Genomic DNA, 18,936 nt, shown 5'->3' on the forward strand with positions numbered 1-18,936 from the left:
TATATGTATAGCTGATTCACTTTGTTATAAAGCAAAAACTAACACCCCATTGTAAAGAAATTATACCCCAAAAAAGATGTTTAAAAAAAAAAAAAAAAAAAAGGAATGTATATAGTCATTTTATTATAAATGGTTACTTCAGAACCATTTTATTTGACTTTGACTTTTTAAAGGCAAGATTAGCTATTACTCATTTTGGACACACTTGGAAAATAACTTGTCAATCTAGCTTGTGAAAAAAGATGCCTCTGGAAATTCATCATATGGTGAGGGGGAAAAAAACCACTCACATTTTGCCTATCACTAAAAGCCAAGCAGAAAACTCCTGTTATCAAGGATAAGTGGAAAATTACTACTTATTATATGGTATTACACAGTTTACAGAAACTGCAAGTGCTCATTACAAACTGAATGTCACACTTATCATCAGAGAGGGCAGCCAGAGCACTGGCACAGGCATGCAACAAAACATGCTCAATTTGCTCAGCCTCCCTAGGACTGAGGTCATTGTTTCCAGTACAAAGGTAACAAAGAAGTGGATGGGCTGAGTGTGCAGGCTGCAATTCTGCCATCTCCAGGAAGATCTTCTGCTCAAAGGCACACTTGAACTTCCCTCTAGCAGGATGAAGGGAGAACGAGTGATCTTTACTTATCCACCAAGGCCGAGCTCACTCCCATCTAGGTAGTATGTGTTTCCAGATCTAGCATGCTGCTTGCTCCCGTAAACGTCACCCCTACTGATTCACTCAGAGAAGATTTGGTCTAGCTAAGTATGTCAGAATCCACAAATGCCTCTATTTACATTTGGATCAAGGCCCCTCAGTTACTACTGGTCCCGAGCTGACTGGGAAAGCTTAGCTGATAAGCCCATGAGAGGAGGGAAGCACCCAGCACAGTGCCTGACCTAGAGCAGTGGCAGAAATATGTCTGCTAAGTTATGGATGGATCAATAACATGTTTTTGAGTTAACATGGGCCTGTGTCCCACGAATTGGGAGTTTTAGCAGGGCAACGATTCAATCTGAGTTGAATGATAATCTTACTTAAGGAAGCAACTTAAGGAAATATGCCCAAGAAAATCAGTTGTTCCATCCACAAATATGAATGGCTTAGAAGACTGTGCCCTGTCCTCCCTTCTCATCTCCTCAGGAAGTTATAAAGGTAATTAATATTAATGTAAGAATATGATATTAATGCAATGTGAAAGTATAAATTTGAAAACCAGACTAGAAATCCCAAATTGAATGAATTTGTAATTGTAGGTCGCAGCACATGCCATGTCTTACTAAAAACTTGATTACTAGACGTTACTGTGGCTCTCTGTCCTCGCAGCACAATACAGCCACATATCTGAGCATTTGAGGTCTTCAATTAATCTACCTGAAGCACCTATGAACAGGCAGAGGCTGTGATACAGGGGCTCACTGGTACTGTGAGAACATGAACTTTGGAATCATATCCTCTTGTTAGTTTAAACCTGGGATCTCAACATTAGATTAGTATAGGTTTGGATTTTTATTTTAATTAGGAAAAATGAATTGAAGAGTTTCAGAAATGTGAAACAAATAGCCAAGCTTCCATGAGCCCCTCCTTCCCCCACCCCCAGCACACCCTAGAGAAAAGACTACACATTTCAAAGCTCCAGCAGTCTGAATTTCTATTAAGCCTATGTATCCATTGCCAAATCCTACAGAGAATTTAGTAACTCCCTAGAGGATGAGGAAGGTAACAAGAACAATATAAACAAGTTACTTGTATCTGACACCAGCAGTACCAACATGTCTGCCCTCCTTTGCCTGAGCATCCCCCCCAAACATGAACTGGAGATGAGGAAGCAAGGGATATTATCCAGAGTTTTTCACCAGAGGAAAACCATGAACATTCTGGGACAAGTTTAATTGCAACTCTGCCTGGAGGTAGAAGGACGAACAAGGTGACAACTCACCACTCCTTCCTGGTCAAGACTGTGCAGCCACGTCACTAAGAGCACAAACATTCTTTTGCTCAGTTTAGGTTTTTTTACGTGGGCTCTGAACTGTTGCATAAATTTGGATACAGAGGTGAGAAGTGTATGAGCAGAAAGCACTCACTAGCTCCTTCCAAAACATCTGGTAAATGTGTGCAATTCCAGATGATCGCCACTCTAAAACCACACTTTAAAACTTTGTAAGAAATGTGTATTACTGACAACTCAGTACATAATTTACAACCACCATGGTGAAATTCACTTACATTCCATGTCAAGGGATCATGAAAAGAAAATGTCAACTGTGGGGAAAATATCCTTCATGGATCTTGGCTTAAAACAGAGGAAAAACACACATGCAAGTCTCTTTTGGTAGAAGGAAACGGTCTAATAAATGGCTTAATGAACAATGTAATGATTTTTTTAAAAGTAGGCAATAGGAAGAAAAAGGGAAGAAAAACAGAGGCTAATAACTCTAAACCTGGATAATGAAGACCTAGGTAATCTGGTTTAGAGACTGTACTTTTAAAATTAAGTTTTAAAGTATGAATTGTGATACAAGTGCTCATTACAAACATTAGATTAAACATTAATAAGCTGGTCAAATTAATACTGTGTGGAGAAAGTAGTAGTGATAGCAAGGTAGGAAACTATATGAAAATGTAAGTGGATTTCTTTGTAATCTATAGTCCTCATCATACCTTCTTGAAGATGAGTCTATTTCTGACTTGTATGTCTATCTGATTTTTAAATCTGAAGTTCATAGGTCCCTTTGGTCAGGAAATTACCAGTTTTCCCAGCTACCATGTAGGCCAGTAGTAGGTGGGTAGGCTCACATGCATTTTTCCAGAAAAATTTCCCTAACCCCATGCCACTTTCTGACCATGTCTATATTCTTACAGCCCTTATATGTCTGTTTTTTCCTATGGTCTTATAGGCCACGCAAAATTCTGGGAAAAGGGGACTCAGAATCAGGAGATCTGGACCCTTTCATTAGATGAGGACTTGGGAAAGGCAAGTGTAAACTGAGAGGCTTGTGTCAACTGAGAGGCTTGGACTATGTGTAAACTGAGAGGCTCACGTGTAAACTGAGAGGCTTGGACTATGATTTCCAAGGTACTTTGAGTCACAATATTTTATGATTATAGGATCCTGTTTTGTATTTTACATTCTGTGTGTGTGGGGTGGGGGTGTGGGGGGGTGTGTTGCGATGGCTCCCAAACATTCAGAAGTTGTATAGAGTCTGTAAGTTCCTTCAGAGGAGAAATGTCTTCCTGGTTCCTCAGTATTTTCCTTTACAAGGTAGCCTCTACCTACTAGGGTCGCTCAACAAATATGACTCAATCAAAGTTGGTTGGGCTACGGACTTGATGACAGACCTATGAACTACTGTAGAGGCTACTCTGAGAAAATCTGGCCCTGTACTTCCGCGGGGGGTGGGGGGGATGCCATTGCACCTTGAAAAATGACTAGATTTTTAGAAAGCAAACTTACTCCCAGCCTAGCCCCTTATTTCCTCCCTTCTCTGAAACAGATCTAAGAAAAAGTGAATGTTATCAACTTAGATGTAAACAAGTTACAGTGGGCATTCAGCTAATGGAGCAGTTACTTGCATTCGGGAGAAAGATCAAGGAAGAACTCACAGAGCATTTCTAGCTGGGTCTTGAAGGGAACAGAGGATGGGTAGAGACATGAAGATCAGCCAGCGGAAATAAAGATAATTAGCTGATCTAAGACACTGACTTATTTGGCAATAGTAATTAGACCAGACTGAAAGTTTAAGTAGGATACCTGTAAAGACAGAATTAAAGAGATAAAGGTTAGAAAGTTTGGCAAGAGTCAGAGAGATATGGTAATTATATATTTGAAATCTGGGCATGAGGTCTAACAGTGGGACAGAATATTTGAAAACAAGAAGTTTGGGGAAAGCTGGTCATACAGAAATAGAAGATGACCCAGGCAAGGATCTGAGGCTTTTCTCAGGCACTGGAGGTGCCTGTACAGGGGAATAAGGAATCACAGCCAGACGAACCCAGCAACAGTGTTCCAGACACCGGAACAGCAACGGATGCAGAGTATAGATTGAGGGAAGTCCACTCGAGGCCACTATAATATTCTGGGAGAGAGGTATGAAGGTCTGAATTAAGATGGAGGCAACATAGGGAAGAGAATAAAGGAAGACATGGTGTAAACCAAAAGACATGGTACTTGACTGGCTGTGGAAGGCAAAGAAGAAAGAACCAAAGGGGTAAGAGATGCCCTGGAGAAGTTGTACTACCACCAACATGAGCAGGGACATCAAGAGAGGGGCTGCTTTATGGGGAAAATGATGATGAGCCTAGGTTTAGACAAACTGAGTTTGAGAAGCCATTCTAGAAGGGGCCAACATTAATAGAAAATATGAATGGAAAAGATCCCTGAAGCCAAGAAAATAAATCAGATAGCAAAGGAAGAGTGCCCTTTTAGCTCTAAAAATGAATTCTATGTGCATGCTGGTCACCTGAATTCACAGGAACACTTTCCCCCTCCTTTCTTTTTTTTAACCTAGGAAGAAAACACCAGCCTCTTAGCACTCTGGGATTCGGCTGAGTCAGCGTTAATCGTGGCATGATTACCACGACAGCACTTCTCATTCCAACCCAGGACAAACTGAGGCAGGTCATTCTAAGAAGATATGGTCAAAACTACACTGACTTTCCTTCCTGCTGCGTTTGTTCACTGACCAACAAATAGGCTCTGCTTTCCTTTTTTGCAGATCACATGCTGACCATTCATTTTAATAAATGGATTTCTATGACAACTGTTATTCTGGTGTCTTTAGGTGCCCAGTTTGCTTGCCTACTCAGGGTTATGTGACTCTGACTAGAGGCCCGGGGAGGGGGGCAGACTGCATTGTATTATTGGCAATGCCTATCTCAGGGAAGGGGTTAATCAAGGGTTGGTCATGGTAAGTGGGGGGGCGGGTGCCTCCCAAGCACCTCTCTGGACTCTCTGAAAGCCATCCTAAAACCATGGGAGGGATCCAGAGCTCCAGGATCCCAGAGTGAGACCTGTTCTGTGGAACAAACTCTAACCCTGCTGGGAGAGGCACACGGAGTGCCTTACCAAGTGGTTTAGAGTTCCACCTCAGAGATTAAGGCCAGTTTTTTTGTTTTTTGTTTTTTTTTTAACCTTTTACTCTGAAAATCCAGAGAAACAACTGAGACATATTAACCTTTCAAATTTGGGATTTTAAATCAAATCAATTTCCAAAGTAAAAGGGACACAGCTGGCAAACAGTTTTTAAAGCACTCAGCTCCTCCATAAAGAAAAACTTAACTCTCTCTGTGAGTGTTTAAAAATAAAAGTAATGGACTTTCAGCCAGTAACCAATCTCAAGTGATAAACTGTTACTGGGGGATCTAAGTCATTAACTTGAGGGGCAAGGATAGATGGTGGAGACCAGAGAAAACTAAACTCTGGCAATAACTGAAGCTGTGGAATAAGGCTATAAATGAATCAAGGATGACAGATCAATAATGGATTAATAACAGGATGCTGGGAAGACACATTTCTAGTCTACAAGGACTACATTATCAGGGCAACAAGCAACTTTTATTTTCGCCCACAAACTCTTCCTTGTTCTATGTGACAGCATCTGAGCTGGGATGGAAAGAGGTCCTGATTGAGTCCTGTTGATGACAAGAGCTCCAGACAGGGGGACAAAAGAAACCAACACACATGCATGATTGGAGACAGAGTGGTATAGCACTCATCCATTCATTCGTTCAAACAATACAAGTGCTAGGTCCTTGCTAGGCGACCGTGGCTAAGAGTGAGTGAAACAGACCTGCTCTGATGGTGCTTACATTCTATAGGGGAAGAACAACAGTAATTTAATAACCTTGCTAAGCAAACTGCAGTGTCAGCTGCAAAGGAAAGAAGCTCGGTTCTCTGAGAGGGAATAGCAAACAAGGATCGCCACAGGTGGTCAGGGCAGACTTCCTGGGAAAGTGGACTTGAGCTGAGAACAAAAGGATAATAAGGGCTAACCAGACAAAGGGCAGGGGTGTGGGCTCCAGACAGAGGCCATGGCATGTGCAAAGGCTCTGTGGGAGGACAGAGTATGACATGTGGTGGGATGTGAGAGGAAGCTAGGCTGATGTGAACATGGGGAGCACAGGGAGGGTGATGCAGAATAAGTCTGGAGAGGCAGGAGGGGGGCAGGTTGTGTAGGCCCTCTAGGCCACATGAAGAATCATGGTCTTTATCCAGAAAACAATGGGAAGCCAGTTAAGGGTTCTAAGCAGATATAGTACAAGCGTTGTGCTTGGAAAATGCCACTCTGGCTACAGTAAGTGAGGTAAACTTGAGGGAGTGTACAGAGAGAAGGTCGAGGGGTCAGTTAGCAGAGCAGAGGAGAGACAGATGATGCTAGCTGGACTAGGTGGTCTTGACTTATCTTTGTCATCTGGACTATAATATTAATATGAAAGCTATTTCCATAAAAAAGAAAAATCTTTCTGACTACGTACATTTTAAGTGTACTCACACAGCTCACTGAGAAAGTTTTATTGAGGCATGCCTCATTTTTTTTTTTTAATAATAGGCATGGAAAAATTATTATCCTCACAGAATAACATGGCTCCTGGGTTAAGCAAGGAAGAGGGAAAAGAGCTCTCAGCTTTTCTCTCCTGATCACTGGCTATCCAAGGGGACTTCATTTCCTTCCAGAGCCGTCACCTGTCAAATGTTCTGGGTGGGGAGAAGCCTCTCCACTGGTGGTCCACAGAACCTGCCTATAGCTCTAAACTTACAACTCAGTTCACACACTTAGCAGCAAAATCTACTTTCCATGTGGCTTCCAACACAGGGGTAAACTTTTCCTTAAAAAGTTTCTGCAATACAAAAGGTAAATCCCTTCTCTAGACATGCAAGGATAAGTGACTGACTCCCTTTTGATGTTTTTTATTCCAAAATATTCATCTACTCCGGCTACTTCATAACCCCATAAACAAAAGTATGATTAACAAGTGTTTCCAAGTCTGGTCTAACAGATAGATGCCTTCCACAAGGCAGGCTCTGATACTTCATCATTAACACAGGGGTCTGCCTAGTACCAGACTTTATCCTCTGTGTTTTATCTGAATTCTGGTTTTTTTTTTCATTTTTTTTGCCATTCCTCTTACAGATACATGTTTCTCTATCATTCAAGCTCTAAAACTCTTGACAAAATTAACACCAATGTTTGCCCTTTAAAAATAAACACACAGGAAAGAACATGACTAGCTTTTTTCATTGCTGTCAAATGCTGTGTAGAGAAATGGAATTAAGTATGAAAAGAGAAAAATAATATCTCCATCGAACATTTTAAAAGTGACAATTACATAACCAGAGCCCATTAACTGGCTCACGCTTCAAGAAGGAGCAGCAAGCACACCCCTCCAACTGCTCAGGGAAGGGGATCTGAGGAGGGCAGCCCACCCATTACCACAGCAGACTCACAAAAAATGGTAATATTTCAATACAGGACCTATGCAACAGCCAAGATCTGCAATCCCATCCTGGAAACTAAAACTTGACACTAAACAGGAACTTATTCTCATCAGCGGTCTCAATGGTGAAGTTATTTTCTCCATTAAATCCCACTTTCTTTCTGTTGCATCACATTAGTGACCCCAAGCCCTCTACACACAACCCCAGGTCACATGATTAGCAGTGAACTCCTGGAACCAACCCAAGATTTTCGTTTTGTTAAGTGCCAACCTAAGAAACAAAGCTGGTGGAAAGGAAGCTTTTTCAACTTTACCACTAACAATGGCAAAGAAGATGCAGCAAGGTAAATAAATAGTCTAGGTTTAAATGTCCCATTTTTCAATCTTGCTACACTTTGGCAGCATTTACTGAGGCTGTGACTCTCCACCTTTAATTTATCCCGTTGTCCTCAACCACTGCAGCACTTAGAGAAAGAAACACGACTTCTCATTCTAAGATTCCTAGTGAATAAATAGAAACAGACCCCAGAACAGAATGTTGCCCCTCCCCAGGACTAAATGACAGAACATTCAGCAAAGGGGACACACTGCTTTTCAGATAGGAATACTGTCAGGCTGAAGTACAGGGAGCAGACGAGCTTTCCCAGGTGACATAGAGACTGTCAAAGTGCTTCTCAGGGAAGGCCCAGGGGAGAAACTTTCTAAAGTTAGGATGCTATAGAAATTGCCTGATCCAAGGTAGTGTTCCACGGTCTCAAGTAGGCCGGGCCCCTCTGAGTGGGGAAACCCAAGTGGAAATGGTCTTCTGAAGTCCTGGGGAAAGACGAAAGGAAGAAGTACTCTTGGAGAACTGGGCTCTGAGAGGCCCACGGGGAGAAGCGTAAGGAAAATGTGGCTCAGGTGTCCTTTTCAGGGAAGCACTTGTGCTTAGGGTAAGTGACTTCAAGGTTCTGAAAAGCTACTAGGATATTGCTATGTACAGCACTTATTTAATTTCTTTAATTTATTGCTGACAGTAAATAAACCATGCCACTCTGCCAGCATATGCTACTCAAATGATGTCAAGGACAAGTCTCTACATTTATGGCAGCAGCTAGAAAAAAAAAATCTTTTTCAAATAAAGTTTTCCTTTTGATTTTAAAAGAAGTACATGTAAATTGGTCAAAAATGTAGGAAACTAGAAATAATTTCCCTAATCCCAATCAATATACAAAGTCAACCATTATTAACATTTTGGCATATTTCCTTCTGGCTTCCTTCTTCCATTGTTTTTTTTCCTACTTGTGATTATTAATTCTATAATTTTGTATCTTGTTTAAAAAATCTTGTATAAGTGTTTTCTTAAGTTATTAAAAACTCTGTTTCTTTTGTTTTTTTGGTTTTTCTTGGCCATGCCACATGGCTTATGGGATTTTAGTTCCCTAACCAGGGATCGAACCCGGGCCCTTGGCAGTGAGAGCTCGGAGTCCTAACCACTGGACTGCCAGTGAATTCCCTAAAAACTCTTTACAACATCATTTTAATGACCACTTAGGCTAGGGAAGAAAACTTACTCAAAAGGAAATCTGGTTAGTATATCTGGCAGGCAGATGGACAGTCTGTGAGGAAATCAGCCTAAAATCTAGAGACACTAGGCAGATCCAGATTAGAACCACAGAAATCTCAAGTGGAAAAAGAAAATCTTCAGTATTACCCAATTTTTTATATCTTATTTTTTATATTTACCAAAATGTTTGCCAAGAGGGCACAGTCTTGGACAGATGATGGCCTACATCACTAACATTTTGGCAGACAGAAATTATTAGTCAATGGAACCAAGACAAAGTGAAGAAACAGTTAAAAAATGAACATGTAGGAGGTCAATATGTAAGGAGCACATGCTGGCAGTAACCAAGACAGCTGCATAACACAGGAGAAACGCAGCCAGGCACAAGGAAGGAAAGGGAAAGGACGTGGGGTCACTGGGGAGTATCAACAGCCCATGCAGTAGAGCTTCTGGGACTGCAAGTTCAAGATGGCCAACATTATAGGCACATTTACCTTGCTCCCTTCCTGGAAACCAGTGAGGTGACATCAAAGAAGTACAAAGGAGATACCTTCATAATAGTGTTGCAAACTCAAAAGAAGGCTATTAGCAAATCAAGATTTTGTTGAATTTCTAGAAAATGGTAGGTGGATGAAACATTATTCATAAATCTGAGGGAAACTGGGCAGATTTCCATATAACAGCAAACTGAGCAGAATGGAAGGAAAACGACCCACATCCAGCCATACCAGTGTGAAATTTAAGACCTCCAAGAATGAAGAGAAGATCCTAAAGGCTTCTATAGGGAAAGATAAATTACTACAAAGAATAAGAATCTGATTATATCAGATTTCTCATCAGCAACATTAGATGATAGATGGCAATAAATCCAAGCTTTCAAAATTGTGAAGGAACTGAACTCTATATCCAGTTAAACTATGATTCAGGTATGCAAGTATTCTGAAAATTTGTCTTCCACATACCCTTTCTGAAGAAATTACCTATAGATTTACTCTGTGCAATGCTCATAAGGGATCTTCTTAACTAAGACCCAATCAAGTCATATTTGGCTTCAAATTCACCCAGGAGAGAGAAGAGAAAAGACTGTGCCACCAGGGTAGCAGCAGGCATTCCTCCTCAGGGGGAGTCCTTGTAGCAGTCCTGCTGGCATCCAAGTGACACAGCTCAGGTGAGTGTACAGACTTACTCTGGGCAGGTGTGGGCCTCTCTGGTCTAGAAGCCTTATATTTCAAATTGAAAATAATATCTCTTGTAATAGTTCCATAAACACAGATCCCAGAACTTTCACGAGGGACATGTCTAGTCACAAGTCATCACACTCAGGAAACCCAAAGCTATGACTTCCAACGAGATATTAAAAGTCCTCCCAGCCAGATGCAACTGACCAATCAGGGGTGATTTTTATCATAAGCAATGTTGCCTAATAACCCAGCTGACATTCCACTTCGATCAGATTTTCAGGGGAAGAGATCTAGAAAGGTAACTGGGCCAAAGGACAATATCTCCTGCAAAGGAAAAAGGGTTTTATTACCCCTTTACCCACATTCTACAAAAAGATCACAGCTGTAGAGTAGGCCTAGGAAGCAGTCTGTTCAAAAATTAACCAATGATGGGATGTAAACTGCTGCAGCCACAGTGGAAAACAGTATGGAGTTTTCTCAAAAAACTAAAGATAGAACTACCATATGACACAGCAATTCCACTCCTGGGTATATATCCGAAAAAAACAAAGCCATAATTTGAAATGATACATGCACCCCAATGGTCATAGCAGCATTATTTATAATTACCAAGATATGGAAGCAACCTAAGTGTCCATCAACAGAAGAATGGATAAAGAAGCTGTGATACACACACACACACACACACACACACACACACACACACACACACACAATGGAGTACTACTCAGCCATAAAAAGGATGAAATCTTGCCATTTGCAACAACATGGATGGACTTGGAGGATATTATGCTAAGTGAAATAAGTCAGACAGAGAAAGACAAATACCGTAAGGTATCACTTATATGTGGAATCTAAAAAATACAACAAACTAGTGAAAGAAAAAAACAGACTCAAAGATACAGAGAAGAGGGACTTCCCTGGTGGTGCAGTGGTTAAGAATCCTCCTACCAGTACAGGGGACACGGGTTTGATCCCTGGTCTGGGAAGATCCCACATGCTGTGGAGCAACTAAGCCCATGTGCCACAACTACTGAGCCCACACACCACAACTACTGAAGCCTGCACACTCTAGGGCTGTGTGCTGCAACTACTGAAGCCTGTGCACCTAGAGCCCATGCTCTGCAACAAGTGAAGCCACCTCAGTGAGAAGCCCGCACACTGCAACAGAATAGCCCCCACTCACCACAACTAGAGAAAGCCCGTGTGTAGCAAAGAAGACCCAACACAGCCAAAAAATAAAAAAATTTTTTTAATATAATAATAATAAAAAAAGATACAGAGAACAAACTAGTCATTACCAGTGGGGGGGGGGGGGGGGGGGGACCATATAGGGGTAGGGAACTAAGAGGTACAAACTATTATGTATAAGATAAGCTGCAAGGATATACTGTACAACACAGGGAATACAGTCAATATTTTATAACTACAAATAGAGGATAACCTTTAAAAATTGCAAATCACTATATTGTACACCTGTAACTTATGTAATATTGTACATCAACTATACGTCAATTTAAAAAAAGGGGAAAACCAGCGAACAAAAGTATGCTTCAGAACTTCTATAACAGGAAAAAGAAGCAATTAGGAACTCCAGGAAAACAAAAAGCTGGCTAATATGAAGCTAGTTATTTATCATTTGTGGAATACTTCTGAGCACTTGTAAGAAAATCGAATCTGTGATCTGAACACAGTACAATTCTTCCAAGAGGGGCACAAGTTCAGTGATGTTGAACAGCATTTCCCTCACTACAGAGCCAATGAATTACTAGATCTGTAGGGAGTAATGTTTATATAATCATAATATTATAATGAATTCTCAGTGGTTTTCCCTTTTCAGGATCAGTTTATAGCCAACACATGGAAGATTTAAATAAATTAAACAAACAGAAAATAATATCATAAATCTTCACAATGTCAATGAGGTGGGACAGCTAACAGATGAGGAGAGACAGAGGGAAATGTAGGGGTGGTAATTTCTTCACTAACATAGTAGGGAGTCAAGATACACTATCCACAATTGATGGATCAAAAAATTGAGGTTTAAGTACATTGTTTAATTTTAAAAGGTAAGTAATAGTAGAACTAAAAAGAAAAACATAACTAACAAAAAATGAGGAGTGGTTAAGTGAGCTAAATTCCTCATTTATTTTTATACCAAGGAGTTAGTGAAGTTGATAAATAGAGATATAAAAATATTATTTATAATTGAGAAGTTATAAAAACTAAAAAAAGTCAAAAGTAGTTACTTCTGAGGAATGAAACAGAAGATGGGAGGGTAAAAATTTACTTTTCACTTATATCTCTTTGGACTGTTGAAAATAACTTTCCATGGGCATGTTTTACATTTATAATAAAAAAAGAAAAACTGATGTTAGTATTTTACTGTACTGATACAGATTTAGGGTTCAGCAATTTAGAAGACAGTAGAGAAAAGGAATCAACGATTAAAAAGTGAAATAAGGGACTTCCCTGGTGGCGCAGTGGTTAAGAATCCACCTGCTAATGTAGGGGGCATGGGTTCGAGCCCTGGTCCAGGAAGATCCCACATGCTGCGGAGCAACTAAGCCCGTGCGCCACAACTACTGAGCCTGCGCTCTAGAGCCTGCAAGCCACAACTACTGAGCCCACATGCCGCAGTTACTGAAGCCTGCATGCCTAGAGCCCGTGTTCCACCACAAGAGAAGCCACCACAATGAGAAGCCCGTGCACTGCAATGAAGAGTAGTCCCCGCTTGCCGCAACTACAGAAAGCCTGCGCACAGCAACAAAGACCCAACGCAGCCAAAAATAAATAATTTATTTTCTAAAAAAAGTGAAATAAGGTTAAAAGGTACAGGAATAGATTATGTGAAAAGAGAGAACAGAAAGTAATTTTATAAAATCAGCTGATACATTTGTGAAAACATACATAAACCTTGAGGGCATTATGCTAAGTGAAGTAACTCAGACACAGAAAGACAAATATTGTATGATCTCACTTATATGTGAAATCTAAACAAACAAACTCATAGAAACAGAAAAGACTGATGGTTGCCAGGCACTGGGCGGGGGGGCGGGGTGAGGGAAATGGGAGAAGGTGGTTAAAAGGTACAAACTTCCTATTATAAGATAAATATGTTCTGGGGATATAATGTACAGCACAGTGACTATAGTTAACAGTACATTGTATATTTCAAAGTTACTAAGAGAGTAGATCTTAAAAGTTCTCCCCATAAGAAATAAAATTATAACTAGGTGAGGTGATGGATGGTAAACTTGCTGTGGTGATCATTTCACAATATATACATATACCAAGTCATTGTGTTGCACAGTCTAACCTTATACAATGTTATATATCAATTACATCTCAATAAGCTGGGAAAAACCCCTGATCAGTCAATATAAAAACAGGATTATGTATGATAGAAAATGAGCCTTTATCCTGAAAGCTTCAACTGTAGCAGGCCAAAAAAGGAAACTATCCTAACCCAGGAGCAGGAATTTATAGGAAGACATTGGAGAATTTCACTCCCTAGGTCTTTTTCAGAGGATAGCAAAAATCTGTCCTCTGATTTCTTGACTAGGTAGAATGCTATCAAGAGGCAGGGCTATTGATTTCTAGTGGTCCTATAGAATTTCATTTATAACATGACTTGCATACTTTACTTCACTAAAAAACAGGCTACAGGGCTTCCCTGGTAGTGCAGTGGTTGAGAGTCCGCCTGCCGATGCAGGGGACGCGGGTTCGTGCCCCGGTCCGGGAAGATCCCACATGCCACAGAGCAGCTGGGCCCATGAGCCATGGCCGCTGGGCCTGCGCGTCCGGAGCCTGTGCTCTGCAACGGGAGAGCCCACAACAGTGAGAGGCCTGCGTAATGCAAAAAACAAAAAAACAAACAAAAAAAAACCAGGCTACAATACTTGAAGCTAATAGGATCCTCTCTTGAGGACTGCTCTGGAGTACATTAGTTCAAAAGGAAAGGCTTTCTTCTTTTATCATCTACATGTCTTCCGTAAGATGTTACAGGAAAGCCCAAACGAACTTGTTGGCCAACCAATACAACTTCTAAGAACTAACTCAAAAATGCGAGGCACAATAGATTCAGGTTATGTCTATAAACATTAAATCATAACCTTTGGCTCCATTGATTCCTAGAGGATTAATAGGCACTCGCCTTCTTGCTACTACTCTTGTTCTTCTAATATATTATTTATTAATTTGTAAAACACTTACTGCTATAGTATCTAAGTGCTAACATACAAGGTTAAAAACACTTATATTATTGAAACCCACCAACTAATGGAAACAAAAAATTAAAAAGAGAAAAAAAAAGATGCTGATGACTTAATGCAAGGTTACTGGGAGAGGATCTAATGAGTGAATGGGTTTTTGAATCAAGAAAAACCCATTTAAATAACTATAAAATCATTATATGTACCTTGTCAGCAGTTAGTCAACCAGTTCTTGTTGAAAACCCAATTGCATAACACCTTCAACAGGGGGACATAAAAGAGATGAGGAATCCAATTTATAACTCATAAAATGACAGAAGAGATGGGTGATGATAATCAGTGAGATGTGTAAAAGATGAGGAAGAGAGGGTCTGGTTTGTGAGCTGTATGCCCAATAGGCAATGGCTCTGGAAAGATAAATGGGTGGTTGTTCATGGGCCCTGAAGGCCTTCCTAGTGTATAAAAAGGGTTCTGGGAGCTTGGAAATAAGAGAATCACTTCATTTCCCAGTTTTCATCATCCACCTTGGTTTAGCAATGCTTTGGGTTCTAGGAGGGAATGCGGTACCAGAGAAAGAGCCCTTCATTCTCTCTTTTATAAAATGAGGACAATATCCCACACAAGAAGGTGTTTTGTATTCAGGACAGAATAAGATAAAATACATGCAGGTAAAGGAATACCAGTTACTAGATAATTGTTAGTTTTCTTCTGGTATGGTGGAGATGGCTACAAGATCTGCGATCCACTGAGAAGTGGCTGCCCAGCCAGGAGCTGACTACGTTTCCTAGTCCTACTAGCATCTAGTGTGACAACTGACTAGTTCTCCCCAGTGGAATGCAAGTGGAAGTGATGTTTACTATACCCAGGCCCAGGCTGTTCAGATCCAGGTTTACCTTCTCTCTGCTCTTTCCCCATCTATCAGTTAGATGCAAATGATGCTGATGAGGCCCTAGATGATGGCAGAACCACAAGAAGGAAGACACCTGGGTTCCTCAATCATCTGTGAAGAGCCACTTGACAACCAGGAATACTTATGATTGAGAAGTACACTACTGTGTTAAGCCACTGACATACTGAAGCCACTATTTGTTACAGCAGCAAATGTTACCCTAACCAATACAAACATGCTATAAAATTACTATAATAATAATGGTGAGGATGTCAGACATTGCATCAAACAAGCCATCATTAACGCTATTATGAAATCTTGAAAGGATGTTCAACATCATTAGCCATCAGGAAAATGCAAATCAAAACCACTATGAGATGCTACTTCACTCCCACTAGGATGGCTATGAACAAAAAGATAGACAATAACAAGTACTGGCAAGAATGTGGATAAATTGAAACCTTGTTACACTGCTGGTAGGAATGCAAAATGGTACAGCTGTTGTGGACAAGTTTGGCAGTTCCTCAAAAACTTAAATATAGAGTTACTATAAGACCCAACAATTCCACTCATAGGTATATATACAAGAGAACTGAAAACATATGTTCCCACAAAAACTTGTACAGGAACGTTCATAGTAGCAATACTCATACTAGCCAAAAAGTAGAAACAATTCAAATGTTCATCAGCTGATAAATGTATAAACAAAATGTGCTATATATATTCCTATATTATGGAATACTACTCAGTCATAAAAAGGAAATGAAGTACTGATACATGCTATAACATGAATGAACGCTGAAAACATTATACTAAGTGAAAGGAGGCTGGAGCAAAAGATCATATACTATATGATTCCATTTATATGAAACGTCCAGAATACTTAAATCCACAGTGACAGAAAGCAGATTACTGGGTGCTGGGGCTGTGGGCTCTGGAGGGAAATGGGGAGACTGCTAATGGGCAGGAGGTTTCTTTTTGGGGTGGTGAAAATGTTTTGGAACAGTAGATAGTCATGATGATGGCACAACTCTGAACATACTAAAACCCACTAAATTGTACAGTTTAAAAGGGTGAATTCTATGGTATGGGAATCATATCTCAATTAAAATAAAAAAAAGAAATCTTAGCTATTTGCTTTATCTTGCCTCCCACAGCATCTGGCTCTACACAAAAAGGCACTGAGCTCTTTTCAGGGAATGACTGGGAAAAGGTATGAGGGAACCTTCTAGGATGCTGCAGATGTGCTAATTTCAATCTGAGTGGTGGTTACATTCATTCTTAGCATGATTCTAAGCTGGTCAGAACTCAGAATCCTTCTGCCTGGCTTCACCCATAACCAGGTAAGGTCAAACAGAGCCCCAATGCCATATGCATGAAACGTTTCTGTTTCCCACAGGAGACTTAAGATACAAACTTTCTTTAGTTTAGGTAACAGTGTAACTAACATGGAGATGAAATAAATATTTAAAGGTAACCCTGAGAATGATATGAGGGTGGGGAATAGGTGAGAGTCTCAGAATACTACTAAAGTGTGTATTGCATCAGCAAAAATCACTAAGGAAGAAAAAAGTCCCGAAGGGGTAGTATGGGATGTGGGGGGAGGACCTGAGAGAGGATTGCATGTGAAAAGTATCTTTGTTTTCCCTGCCTAGATACATGCCATTTTAAAAAATTAAGTTAAAACCACAAAATAAGAAATGCTTCTTTGGTCATATAAAGTAAATTCTCATCCAAGTACTTAATAGTCAAAACTGAAGTAAAGGATCATCAGAATGTTTTAACCTCCAAATAAGAATATAATTTGGTGACCCCATGAATCTTCATTGGAACCTTCCGAATCCAGTGGAAGGATTGTCTTTTTAAAGGGGCATAAATTCCTGAAGGATGTAACTTACTTGCAGGTGACTTTAGTTCTGTCGGCTACCATGGTCCACTGCTGCTGGTTGGTGGAAACCTCGACGTAGTAGCTATAGCTCCGATCGTCACAGTCCCACAGTAATAACCTGAACAGGAGGAAAACATAAGAATGCTGTGAATGCTCCACCTGGCTCTTTCCTTAGGCTGTGTGCGTGAGGGGATCTATGTCTACTCTAGCCTTCCAACCTGTCTTCTTTGCCCACACACTTCCAGGACTAAAGAAAGAAAGTGAATCCCCAACGAAAGCATGCTGGGAGAAGGTGGAGTCAGCCTGCAGTGAGAGGCTTGTTTCTTTAAAAATTTATTTCACAAGTCACCCAACCCCAGGTGGCCTCTGTCCCCCAAGTGGCAAAGATCTTCTGATTGGCTTATCAGGGAGATGTCACCAAATCCTCCTTCCTGGTTCTTCCAGCTCTCATCTCTTTGGCTGGGCTGAACAAAGGTAACACCCTTGAGACCACTGTTCATGGGGAAATCTGTGCTTTCTAATTGGTATTCTAAGTGGTAGTTACTAGTATGCCCCAATGACCTTAAACACGTTTCAGGTTCCTTCTCATTCTGACCAGACTTTCTGCATAGCTCTCGTAAGACTGCCTGATTGGGAGATACAGGCAAACATATGTTCGTCAGTAAAACTTTTTATTTCTTAGAAATTGATTATATTGGTCCTGTTCTTCTTATCCCCCTTTTCAGCTCACATAGGAACCAAAGTATTGACTATGTGATTTTATTTACTTGAAGCTCAAAAGAGACAAGATTTATCTATGGTGACAGGAGTCAGAATGGTAGTTACCTCTGGAGGAGGGAATGATTGGGAAAGGGTGAGGGAACCTTCTAGGATGCTGGAAATGGGCTAATTTTGATCTAGTGGAAGTTACATGGGTATACACATGTGTAAATATTCATCAAGCTATTCACAAAAGGTTTGTGCACTGTATGTGTGTCATTCCTGAATTTTAAAAATAGAATAAAAAGAGAATCTAAATATTATAATATGGGAGCAGACCACAGTCCAGCCTTTTGCTCCGACAGTGCCACTGTGGTGAGAGATCATTGTTTTCTATAATTTCAGCCTCAGAAGTCCTTCCCATACAAGATATCTATCTTATTGCTTTACAGTTGGGCATGCATATTTGTTTCCTCCACCAGCTAGAACAGAGTGAGCTCCCTGAAGACAGTGTCTATGTCTTATTGGTTTTTCCACACGCAGGACTTGGCACAGACTCTCACACAGAGCCTACACTCGATGAATATTTGCTGAGCGAATATCAGTAGATCATTTGTAACAATAACAACGATCATCATTATTATAATGGCCAACATTTCTGCAATGCTTACCACGTACCAGGCCCTATGCCAAATGCTCTACGTAACTTATTAAATCTTTCCAAAAGTCCTCTTAGCAAGCATTATTATTCTCATCAAATTATATATGGTGAAAGTGAGGCTTAAAGCTGTTAAGTAGCTTATCTAAACTCAGTGAGGGTTCCAACCTGGTGTCCTGACCAAAGCCCCTTTCTGTACTCTGCTGTCAAATGTTTCCTTCACTCCCAGGTTATGTATCTGGGTCATAGTTTACAACCTATAACCCATCATTCTACAAAAGTACTTTGTATTATTTCTCCTTAATCCTGCAATTACAATCAATGACAGTCCTTTGCACAAGTTCAGTTTAGTGTCACCTCGAACGCTATTACTAAGGATTAGAAATGCCACTGTGTTCCGCTTTCCCCTTAGTTCCTTATTG

The 18,936-nt window shown here is 40.5% G+C and overlaps 1 protein-coding gene across 4 annotated transcripts in view; it reads right to left on the minus strand.

Annotated features, from left to right (window-relative positions):
- The window catches only part of BTBD9 (BTB domain containing 9), a 406,228-nt gene that overhangs the window by 65,465 nt on the left and 321,827 nt on the right, over positions 1–18,936 (minus strand). For all 4 annotated transcript variants that reach the window (XR_003006037.1, XR_003006038.1, XR_003006036.1 and 1 more), the window contains exon 9: positions 17,168–17,275. Coding sequence is in view for 1 of the 4 variants with exons in the window: in XM_024765878.1 (XP_024621646.1) it covers positions 17,168–17,275 (108 nt within the window). In the remaining 3 variants the exon portion in view is untranslated. The remainder of the gene's footprint in view (positions 1–17,167; positions 17,276–18,936) is intronic.

The sequence above is a fragment of the Neophocaena asiaeorientalis genome, unplaced genomic scaffold (genome assembly GCF_003031525.2).
Source record: "Neophocaena asiaeorientalis asiaeorientalis breed wild unplaced genomic scaffold, Neophocaena_asiaeorientalis_V1.1 scaffold46, whole genome shotgun sequence".
In the NCBI taxonomy this organism is placed as follows: domain Eukaryota; kingdom Metazoa; phylum Chordata; class Mammalia; order Artiodactyla; family Phocoenidae; genus Neophocaena; species Neophocaena asiaeorientalis.